Raw genomic sequence first — 11230 nt, 5'->3', positions numbered from 1 at the left:
GACACGAAGTCATGGAAAATGTTTACATATGTCTGTGTGATTGCCTGAAAATACAAAGATCTGAATGGGCTATGAGTAATATCCTGGGAAAGAAACTGGTTGAACTGGAAAATTAAATCATTCACATGAAGCACCTCCTCATTTTCAGTAGAGGGAGACATAACTGCATTTTTATGGAAGCTTTAGAGGGAACTAGATTTCTGTCTACTCATTTTTGTGTGTGCTGGTTACATACTGTATTCTATAAATTACTGTGTTTAATGTGATGCTGATGAAACAAACTGCCCAGCTCCAATACTGCAGCTTTATTGAGTATGAATTTCTTTTTTAATCTTTTTTTAATTACAAGTCTCTTTAAATCACCTCCACCAACTACTGATCTCTTTTGTATGACCCATGAGAGAAAAACAAAAAGCGCAGAGCATACAAACTAGCGTTGCCTTAGGACTGAGGCAGTGGGAGTACAGTTTGTCCAGATTAAAGAAAGGGTGACCGCCTCCCATCTGCCCTTTAGATGTACAGAGGTTAGGCAAAACAAACAAAACCATACCTCAGGAAAAGTGACATTAAAGAGAAGTGACTTATTCATTCGGAGCAACACTGCCACAGATCACAGGATCACATTAGGTTTAATTCCAAGCAACATGTGAAAATTAAGAGAGCTTCAAAGAGATGATCTGTGCCCACATTTAGCCATGCTAGAGCCTTGGCTCTAGAGATGGCAATGTCAGTCTGTTGGACGGTCGGCCCACCACTTTGGTGCAAACTGAAATATCCCAACAACTACTGGATGGATTGCCATGAAATTAAATGTTATCCAAATATTAATGGTTTCCAGACGAAAATTCCTACAGCCTTTGCTGATCCCTTGACTTTCCTTCTTGTGCCAACATGAGGTTCACATATGTGGTTTTGATAAAACAAAAAGCAACTATTGGATGGATTGCCATGAAATTTGGTACCGACATCAATATCCCCTTCACTAGAATGTGCCTTCATTCTTTGCCAATATGTCCAAAATGTAACAAGTCTGTAGCAAAAGAGTCCGAGTGCCTTATGTAGTTAGAGGTCTTACTGCGGATTTATTTTCCCAGACATGTGGTAGTAAATGTCACAGGCTGAGAGCATACAATGTGTAGAATATCTGATCACCTTCTTGTGAGCGCCACCATGGCACGCAGGCTAATTGAAAACGATACAGTTGGACCTTGGTTGGCAATGTGTTAGACGTATTAGTTAGAAATCTATGACATTGCAAGACGCTCAAATGTTTGAGCATCAACAAGTCCTTCTGAATATATCCTGAAGCCACAAACACACTCCTCATCTTGCCACTGACGAGAGCATCAGTTAAATAGCACTAAAATATACAAGGTGGAGAACAAGACACGCTCAGGGAGTACACAGGAACCTGTTGTTGAATTATAAAACAATAAGCTGCTTCTTTTTTTTTTTTTATATCCATGATTGAAACTATATCATGTGCAGAAAAGCCTTAATGCTTCTGGAACGAGCAAAGCCACTTTATATGCAGTCATAGTCAAAAATTAATGAGGCTTAATGAAAAAAATCTTCTGTTCCCCACAAGTGCTTTGGTTCTGGAGATGCATTGTTTTGGCAGGATGCTAATGCTGATATTACGCCTGTGTGGCACCAGATGTTTTAAGTGTTAAGGACACTATGGAAGCCTTTTTACAATGTATTTAAAGGAGCAATCCATCAGGATGTCTCAGCTGCCTTGCTTTTGCCCATTCCTTTTTTAACTTGTCTCTTTCATGTCCCACCAAATGTATGGAAGTGCAATATTAAAATCACTAGAGTGCCCCTTTAAAACAAACAGTTGAAACCATGGCACATTGTGAATGAAAACAAGGCTCAGGTTTATGACAATGCAATATGACAATCACAAAGAAGACGTTATAACATATGTAAAATACTCATACATCTGGGGTAGTCACACTGACTCAGTCTTTACAATCAATAAAGTGAAACAAATTTATTGCATACACAATGTCTGAAATTTACTGAGAGTTACCTGGCCAGAGTTGGAAAATTGAGAAACGTTCACCTTTTAACAATGACTGCAACAACAATTTTCAGTGCTATGTCAAGATTTGCTCACTGACTGATACACTGGATCAACAGAATGCAATAGAATTGATAAACTATGTTACTTACTGACAAAGTTACCAGTCAACCTGTTGGGTGAACTTTACTCATTCGTCTTCCACAGGCAGATCTGACCAACATTTGGCACTTGATAGGTGCTCATTTCAGACCCTGTGTGCATAAACACACACGCAGACACACACACCCGCATGCCTGCAGGCACACACGGTGTATGACGTGTGCGTTTGGAAACGTTACTTCCTTTTTCTCATCTCGTCTGCAGGCAGGCATAAAAATCTAATCTGGGCCATAATTTAAAATCTGGACAAACATATAGACATTTCTCTACATTAGCAGCAATTTTACAGCCATAGCGCAGACAGACAGGGCTGAAGCCATTTAAAACCTCTAACATAAGAACACGAGCCACTCTCCTTTACCCTTGATGATTAAAAATAGGCAACATTTGGAAACAATGTAGAAAGGCCATTTTGCTTTGAGTTATGATGGTATTTTTATGTAAGACTTTAAAACAGCACTGCATAATATGTGAGGTGTCTGTAAACGTTGTGTTACAGTAAGTACTGAGTAACACACTATAATAATGTTCAGGCTGTATGTTTCTGTACTGATATCATTAGTTTCCAGTACAATTACTGCACACAGCTAATAAGCCCATATCATGAACTTCCAAAAGGGAAGAATCCTTTTGTAGAATTCCAGTTGCTACTAAAAATATCACCCATCTACATTGTGTCTCAAAGTTTCCTGTGTATAATTAACTTTATTCTACCCTACTAGCCTATTGACGTAGCTAGATTCACAGTCCAATTATATGTAACTTAGTCTCTATTTTACAAACTGGAATTGACTCTGGATTCAGTCTATAGTCAAAAAGGGGATAAGATGGGCTTTCTTCCAACTAGGCCTACTAACAGCATGGAATAGACATACATATTGAGAGGAATTTATATATTAGCTTAGTATATATAATATACAAACAGTATACATAGTCTCTGTGACATGGTGGACAGGATGAAGGGAAGGACAGGCAGGGTTGAACCTTTAGTCCCTGTAGGGTCCCCAGTGTGCGTGTTACACCCCTTTCACACCAAAACTACGACCTGTGTTTGCCGTCTGCTCCACTGCAAGGGCTGAAAGTGGGTCTGACACTGCTCACCTGTGGTATGACTGGATAAACACAGGTTACTATAGTAACTATGGGATAGCGTAGTATATATATGGGATAGTATAGTATCAGAATAATTAAAAGAGATCCCATGATTTTACCAGATCAAACCGGCCGTCAGTGTAAAAACCAACATTGCACTTTTAGTGACGTTGCTATACGCAACAACCCTGTTTCGCAGTGGGCACAGAACTACAGCTGCAAACCCAGATGTTGTGTGAACAGTGCCAAAACGAGTACTGAATCGGGACTATTATTGGAGTATATGAACGGTCAAACGCAGGCTGAACCTGAGTCCTGTGTTTTACACAGGGTGTGGAAAGCTGCACGAGAGTGTGAGTGTGCTTGTACATCTTGGTGTGTACAGGGGAAGACTGATGAGAAATGGAAGGTGCGCTCCTGAAAAAAAAAAAACAAATAGAAGAGAAGACAAAATCAGACATCCACTGATTGACAGAAAAAGTCATTATGGGTTACAAAAGTATGCTCCTGTCACCACCCACCATGTTGGGTCACATTGTTCTGCTGTACTGTATGCCGGTCTTGGAGGCGATGTTGGACCAGGGCAGCAGAGAGCGCAGCAGGGACTGGGCCTGTCTGTACAGTCTCTGAGGGATGGAGCAGGGGCTCAGGCTGGCCAAGGTTGAACCAATGTGCTGGATATAGTCAGTGGGAGATGAAGTTAAGGAAAGGTTTGGTTTATCTGCATATGCGTGTGCGATTCCCTGAAAATACAAAGATCTGAAGTCAGCACAAACATCTACTCTGATCAAGGTGCTGTAGGTTCTACTCATTGGAGCAAATAAAAATCTGGTGTAAGATTGAAATATAAATACAAACTGTCCACTAAACAAAAGTAGCTGTCTTCTTTTCCTGCTCCTACAAAAGGATATAATATCGTCCAGGGTGGATGACCCCCATTGATGTAGAGCACATATGTGAATCCGTCTTTGAGGACGCCTCGTATGGAGTAGTAGTAGGGCAGGTAGTGGTGCTGCCTGAAGTCCCTGTTCTCATAGAAGTGGATGGCAGTGTTGTTGGTAGTGAGTACGTGTAGGTAGATTGCCTTACAATGGTCCTGGGCTGTCGTTGAGATGTGCTCCTTCAAACTGTCCAGCAGTAGGGAGCCTGAGTGGTTGAAAGGAGAGAGGGCTCAGCCAATGAGAGGGAGAGTGTCTTAGTTTAAAGTCTACAGCTCTGCACCAAACTACACTGAATGCAGTGATTCAATCGAGTTTACAGGAATTCATGCAAACGCTGCCCTCCTTCTTAAACAGTGACAACATTAATTACATATGTATCTGTTACACTTACATAAAAGGTTGGTGTTGTGTGCGTATTTCGCACAAACACCCTCATAATATCTTTTGATACTTAGTTAACCTCTAATAACCTCTGCTGCAACTGTGTTAACAGGCGGTCCACATCAGCAGGCCAAACTGCAATGGTTGAGGTATGGGCAAGTGCCATGTAGGGCTGCATGATTAATCTAATCACAATTGCAATGTCACTCTGTGTGATTACATAACAGCAAAAGGGTGATTTCATTAAACAAAAGGCTGAGTTGTGTGTGTGACACTCTAGTCTCTGTGTGCACTGCAGTCTGCTCATTATCCACACCCACAAAAGACATGACCAATCAGTCTCTGTTTAGGCAGTAGCGCGTGTAGTCCGAAGGGCGCAAAGCATGCAGGGAGGTGCACACAGGATGCCACTTGGAAAATGGAAGATAACGAGCAGGCTGACGGTGTTGGACTGGTGGTCGAAACATCTGTTATATGGTGATAGTTCAGATTCAGGCTTAGCGACATAGAGCAGAAAGAGGTACTGTGCAAAACGTGCAAAGTAAAAGTAGGCACATCACGTGGCAACACCACAAATATATATCAGAACCTTAGACAACACAGAGAACAGTATGATGAATGCATGAAAGTGAAAGCTGTAATTAGTAAAGAGATAAATGAAAGTTAGCATGTATGCCAAACAAAACACAATTACAAATGAGTGTTACTCATTATGTTGTACTGTTTCCAAAATATTAATTGTTTTAATTTAAATTTGTAATATATTAAGTTATTTTAAAAACAGCATTGTACCATTTTTTGAGTTTTTGTATAGCTTCTTTTGCTTTGTATGTTCAAGTTGTGAAATCCACTTCAGTTCAGTATTTCGTGCAGTAGTAATACAGTACCTATGCCATGTTTCCTGAACTCTTTGACCACTCCCAGGCTGAGGATGTATGCTACCTGTGTGTCCACAGGGAAACTAGAGGCCAGGATGTCTCCATCCTAACACACACAGGAACACACAGATGAAGACAGAGAGAAAACAGCACCATTCTTTATGAACATAAAATAGATTCTTTAGGAATAAAAGCTAAACTTGTTTCACTATTGAATTGAAAAATGAGAAGGTAATATGTTGTCACTCTTAACATGCTGTGTAAGCTCTCTCTGGGACCTTCCCTTTGCAAAGTCTTCATTGTCACCCAGGCAAATTACCCACTGGGAAGTCAGATTCCAAAATGCAAATAAAAAACATTTGACTGCAGGTGCTTCACTGACTGAGTGAACAGGGTATAACTATAACTATGGCCTACAGTGAGAGGAGCAGATTTCTGATACCAGTCCAGTGGAATACATTCAATTCAACCTGCCAAGCATCCCATAATGTTTTCTACCATCTACCATCACTTCATATGTCATATGCCTGCTGCATAGTATAAGTCATAAGCTTTAGACTTTGGAAATGTTATTAGACATTTACATATACCCACATTCAAAACACAAGGAAGCAGGACTTGTGGTCCAAATTTATTTAAACAAGACATTTGTGGAGAGAATGAAAGAAAAGACTCATTTAATGTTCATCGTTGTTGTGTATGTTATCCCTTTTTTCTTACTCTTGTGTAATGACAAACTCAGTCAAGGGCATCTGGCATCTAATAAGCAGACTAAGCACAGATTCCAAATGGCAACAGAGTGAGAGTAAGCTGACCTAACAACACTCTCAGTGACACCATACTTCAAAGAATACACTTGGTAAAGGCCTTGTGTTGTTTGTGAGTGACAGGGCAGAACATCATACCTCTTTGTGCACTTTGGTCCGGCCTTTGATCTCGGCCACAATCATTCCCACGATGCCTCCTCTGAAGGTGGCAGCGAGGGAGAAGAACTTCTTGTTGGAGGTGATGTCCTGATACCATGAGTCTGGGTACCTGCAGTCAGAAAGGTGTGCATTCATGCATGGGCATGTTAAGGGAATCTGTTACCCAGTCCTGAAAAAGTTAGCAAAAGAACGGGATTCCTTTCTGCACAAGCCAAAAAACATTCGCAGTGCACCAGAGCAAAACACAAATAATGAATTTCAAAAGAAAGGCGTGGTTTTGGTCGGGCTTTTTAGAAAACATTAATGAATATTAGTTTTTTCTCTTGAGGAGGGTTTGAGTGTGTTCAGTTGGGTTACTAAGATTTAAATTACTCTACACCCTTGAGTTGCATCTGCCTCCCCTGCACAGACCTGGGGATATACAGTATATGGGAGTTTTTGGAATTCAAAATTACAGACTTCAGGGGGTTCAATGATTCATGGTCATCAGGGTCAGTGCAATAGAAATATAGAATTCAACTCTATAATAGTCTGATAAAATGTCAGAGGACAGAAGAAATAGTGTTTTTGTGGAGTAAATCACACAGTCCTCAGTGGGCTAAAGAGCTCTGCTTAGTCATCAAAGAGGCTGATATGATGTACAGCTAGAAGAATCATTTGTGATTCTTTTTTCAAGCTTACTTTAATGTTGTTAAAACTACAGTGTTAACAAAATTAAAGTAAGTTTTAAAACAAGTTTGACGGAAAGGATTTTGTTGTAGTATTGTTTGAAAATGTCCACGCAGCACTTGGGATCTGGCTTATATGAATTTGTGGTGTGTCTTGTAAACCCATGCAGGCTGTGTGTATAACATAATAATAAAAACTTGCTTCATTAATTCCTCTACTCAAATCCCCCGTGACCTACCAAGATGTCACACATTTACATTTCAAGAGGACACTCTTCTCTTAAAAGACTGTAAATGTACCATAGTGTAATCAATATGTATTCCATAGTCAGCTAATGGGAGCGCAGTGAAAAAAAGCGCTCATCAATGCAAATCAGAAAAAAGATAAATGTTGGATTTGTGAAGGGTTCCGGCCTACAAAATATGTACAAATCTTCAATGAAAGATTTGAAAGGGTACAAATGTGATTAACGCATTCAATTTTGGATACAGATTTGATCCAATCCAATATTCTGTGTGCCATCATCACTGACACACTGAAGATGATTCTTACTCGATTGGGAACCAATCACCGCAGAGCAGCTTGACATTCTCTATGTCATCGTGGCAGAGGAAGCGGAGTTGGACTTCACTGAGAGCTGTGGGAGGCACCACGTCACTCATTCACACCTGCAGAGATCAACAGACAGCTTTGTTAAGTCACTGTGTCAGAAACGCCGACCTATACAAACAATTAAGAGATCACGCTTCAGTTTTTAAAAACAGTGACAGACCGTAAAACAGTAAGTCCTAACTTCAGTTCGCACCCAAACAGAATCAAATGTAGACAAAACTTTTATTTACTATTTATGTACAGTATATACCCATTTGAGAACAACACTTTGACGACAGTGAGGGCTTTGTAGCAGCACCAGGAATTTAATTTAAAACCAATTTAACAACCAGCATTGGGAGTCTAAAGAATCATAAGTCGAACCTGATAACAAACTCCAGGAACAACGCTTTGAACAGATCAAAATGGGGTTCATCATCTTGAGAGCATGACATAGAAGAGCCTCCATCCATTACGGAGTGGCAGCACAGCAATAATGTTAGGTGGTTTGGATGTTTGTGTGTATATGTCAGTCCACCTGACTAAAAATGCAAACAGAGCCACGGTATTTTTTTTTTTTGAAAGAGTCAGACATTTAAAACTTGTGAGAGCTTTCCAACGAAGGTTGAGGTCAAGGGCAACTGGATCCTTCGTTGGATAACCATGACCTCGATGACTGAGAACCTTCACAGACATCTTGCGAGAGCTTTGTTTTAGAACATGAAATTGAATTTAACACAACTTAAAAAGCTAAAAAATAAATAAAAAAAAGATCAAACCTGGCAGAGCCATATTTCCAATTGAAAGCTGTGATATTATTAACGACAAATAATAAAACCAAACGAAATTTAAATGCTGAAACGATTACTCTATTAACAGAAAATTATTCTGCGACTACTTTAATAATGGATTAATCGTTTTGTAAGCCACACCAAAACATCACTAGTTCTAGCCCCTCAAATACAACTATTGGCTGGTTTTCATGGTGCTTCTACGATGGTAAACCGAATATGTTTGAGTTTTGGGACTGCTGTCCTGACAAGCCTTAATCTGCACTGATTAACTCTATTTTGAACCAACATAATATTTAGGCTGCAAATAACAATTATTTTCATTATCAATTAATCTTCCGCCTATTTTGTCCAATAGTTTGACCTAGAGAACATTGAATGTCACTGAATATTCACTATAATAAACAACCTTTTTCAATTTTGGCTGTTTGATATTTTTGCTTGAAAAATTTAAATTAAATAAAATGAATTTCTGTCACGGTCTAATCATCACAGCTCTGTGTAACAGTGGGCACGTAGCATCTGGAAACATGGTGGTGATTAAAGACATTTAATGGCATGACATTTCACTTATGGTGTTGAACACATGTCGATCTTGCCAACGAGCTGAAAATCCACAACAAGCTTAATTTTGTTTCGAGCTATTTTTATATAAACACTGCAGATATCGTAGACGTCTGCTTGAATTCTCAGAGGTTGCTGTTGTTACTGCTATTGTTTACACCACCAACAACAACACCGCTTCTCCATCTGCAGGTCTAACCACAATTCCAGCGTACTGTTACAATGTTAAAATAATACTCACACAGTCACAAGACAACAGACCTGTGACCTGGTAAAGTGGGCTCTTACAAGTACAACAGCTACCTGCTAATTCTGCTAACCTTAGCTGCCGCTAGCTAACGTACGGCTGCTAAGCTAACGTACCTCGTTTCAACACTCGGGCGGGAGGAAAGTCGAGGAGAATGATATTCCTTGGGTATCAATCGATACAGTCACTACTCCGGACACAGCATGACAAAACACCAGTTTATTACCGACTCGCAAGACCGTTTCATTACTGTGCCAACGCTACACAGGGTGCTAAGCTAGCCAGAGCTCTCCCTGCCTCGATTACAGCTGGATGTTTTCTTCCTGTTTGTGGCTGCTACACGAATGACGTCACTCTGTAGCGTTTTCTTCCAGTGGTCAGTCAGGCTGGTGTCAAACATGTGAGCGCTTTATCGCCACCTACTGGGCTGAAGAGTGGATTGCAAAGCGTTCACTCACTTCTCCTGGTTCCCTGCCACTCACTCAATTTCTGAGGTCTCAATAATGCATAATAACAATAAAAAATAAACAACAACAACAATAGTAATAATAAAAAACATTTCTTACCTCGTTTCAAATTCAGTCTCTTTCTGTATCATTAAAACAAATACAGAATCTATGGATATACAAATATTTGTTTACTTCAGAAGCTTACCTGGACACAGAGTGTCTCCAACTTCACTGAAAAGCCGATGCTCAGCGAAAATGCACTTGCTCAGTTGTCACTCTATCCACTAGAGACCACCAATTGCAGTTGAAATCTGTACATGTGGACGTTGAATTTTGTTTTTCTTTTGTCAAAATACCATTTCCAAGGTTTCAAGGAATTCAACATACTAAAACGACTCTGGAAATATATGTTTTCAGTTTTCAATTTTTGTTGCAAAGCAGTGGTTCCCCAAGGGGTCAGCAATTAGGATTCGCGGTTTAATTAAGCACAAAAAAACAACACCACATTTCTGCTACACAAACTGAATATATATTTTTCTGACTTTTTACTAATCCTTACCTTTTGCTTGTAACTGGATAATTATAAATGTGCCCCTCTCTGTGCTCACTGGTCCTTGTGTCTGCCTCTTCTCCACTTTAAATTTTCATTATTTGTTTGAGACCAATCTCATGAACACGTTTCATAATATTTTATTATCATGGAATTATTTTCAGCGTCTCTACATCTGCAGTTTCACATCTCATATGATGTTTAAAAAATCTACAACTGCTAAATCGATTGATCTTTATAGTTAAAATGTGTCTACATGCTCCTACAACACATATTTTATGGCCAGGCTATAGTTTTATTTACTTCATGACAGCAGTGGTTTTGTTGTGTTTTTATTGAAAGATATTACATTTTTACATGAAAACCAGGTGAATGTGGATCAAGGCAGCAAAACACATGATCTTAAATCAACTCTCTTTATCACATATTCATGCCATCTGTTACCATCTCACTGCTACTGCAAATACAGCAGGTAAAAATAGCCTGTATTGATCATCTGCAATCTCATTTTAAAAGGTATTTCTACCTGCAATCACAACATTTTGTAGAAAATGTTAGCATTTCTGTAGTGACTGATCTTTGAATGAATGAATGAATTTCTATTATATTTTTGGAGATTGGATGTATTTCCTCTTTTTGTAATGCATTACAGACATAGCTCTGATCTCAAAGCACCAGGTCTACTGCAAAAACATAAAAATAATTTTCAGACAACACATTGCAAATATTTTCATTTAAAATTGTTTACATTCATTTCCATATACAAATCTTAAGACTCTACACTTTCAAATAATTGTAGCAATACTCACTGTAAACATCGCACAGTGTTACTGTTACCATAGTAATCATTATCCATCAAAACACCTATAGTGGTAATTAAATGAATATTTGCACTGTTATACAGTGTATTATATACTGTGTATAATTTCACTATATTAACATATTAATATACATACTAAATAT

The 11230-nt window shown here is 39.1% G+C and overlaps 1 protein-coding gene across 2 annotated transcripts; it reads right to left on the bottom strand.

The window, feature by feature from the left end:
• Positions 1-1856: 1856 nt before the first annotated feature.
• On the bottom strand, positions 1857-9844 carry nat15 (N-acetyltransferase 15 (GCN5-related, putative)). 2 transcript variants are annotated; one of them, XM_038692933.1, is made up of 7 exons: positions 9835-9844; positions 7628-7743; positions 6386-6515; positions 5490-5586; positions 4192-4426; positions 3802-3967; positions 1857-3697 (listed from the first exon to the last, which is right to left on the bottom strand). In XM_038692933.1, the coding sequence occupies exons 2-6, from the start codon at positions 7735-7737 to the stop codon at positions 3811-3813; spliced, it is 729 nt and encodes a 242-aa protein (XP_038548861.1). In that variant the 5' UTR covers positions 7738-7743; positions 9835-9844; the 3' UTR covers positions 1857-3697; positions 3802-3810. The 2 variants fall into 2 exon arrangements, with proteins under 2 accessions (XP_038548861.1, XP_038548852.1); XM_038692924.1 differs by lacking the exon at positions 9835-9844 and adding an exon at positions 9385-9603.
• Between the last annotated feature and the right edge of the window lie 1386 nt (positions 9845-11230).

Source organism: Micropterus salmoides, unplaced genomic scaffold, assembly GCF_014851395.1.
Source record: "Micropterus salmoides isolate LMB-PRFRI ecotype aquatic unplaced genomic scaffold, ASM1485139v1 Ms_hic_scaffold_10, whole genome shotgun sequence".
Taxonomy (NCBI): domain Eukaryota; kingdom Metazoa; phylum Chordata; class Actinopteri; order Centrarchiformes; family Centrarchidae; genus Micropterus; species Micropterus salmoides.
This window is presented reverse-complemented; position numbering and strand designations above follow the sequence as displayed.

Coding starts and splice junctions, on each gene's coding strand:
- nat15 (XM_038692933.1), bottom strand. CDS start 7,737: ATGAGTGACGTGGTGCCTCCCACAGCTCTCAGTGAAGTCCAACTCCGC. Junction 6,516..7,627: donor GGTGATTGGTTCCCAATCGA/GTAAGAATCATC, acceptor TTCTGACTGCAG/GTACCCAGACTCATGGTATC. Junction 4,427..5,489: donor GTTCAGGAAACATGGCATAG/GTACTGTATTAC, acceptor TCAACCACTCAG/GCTCCCTACTGCTGGACAGT.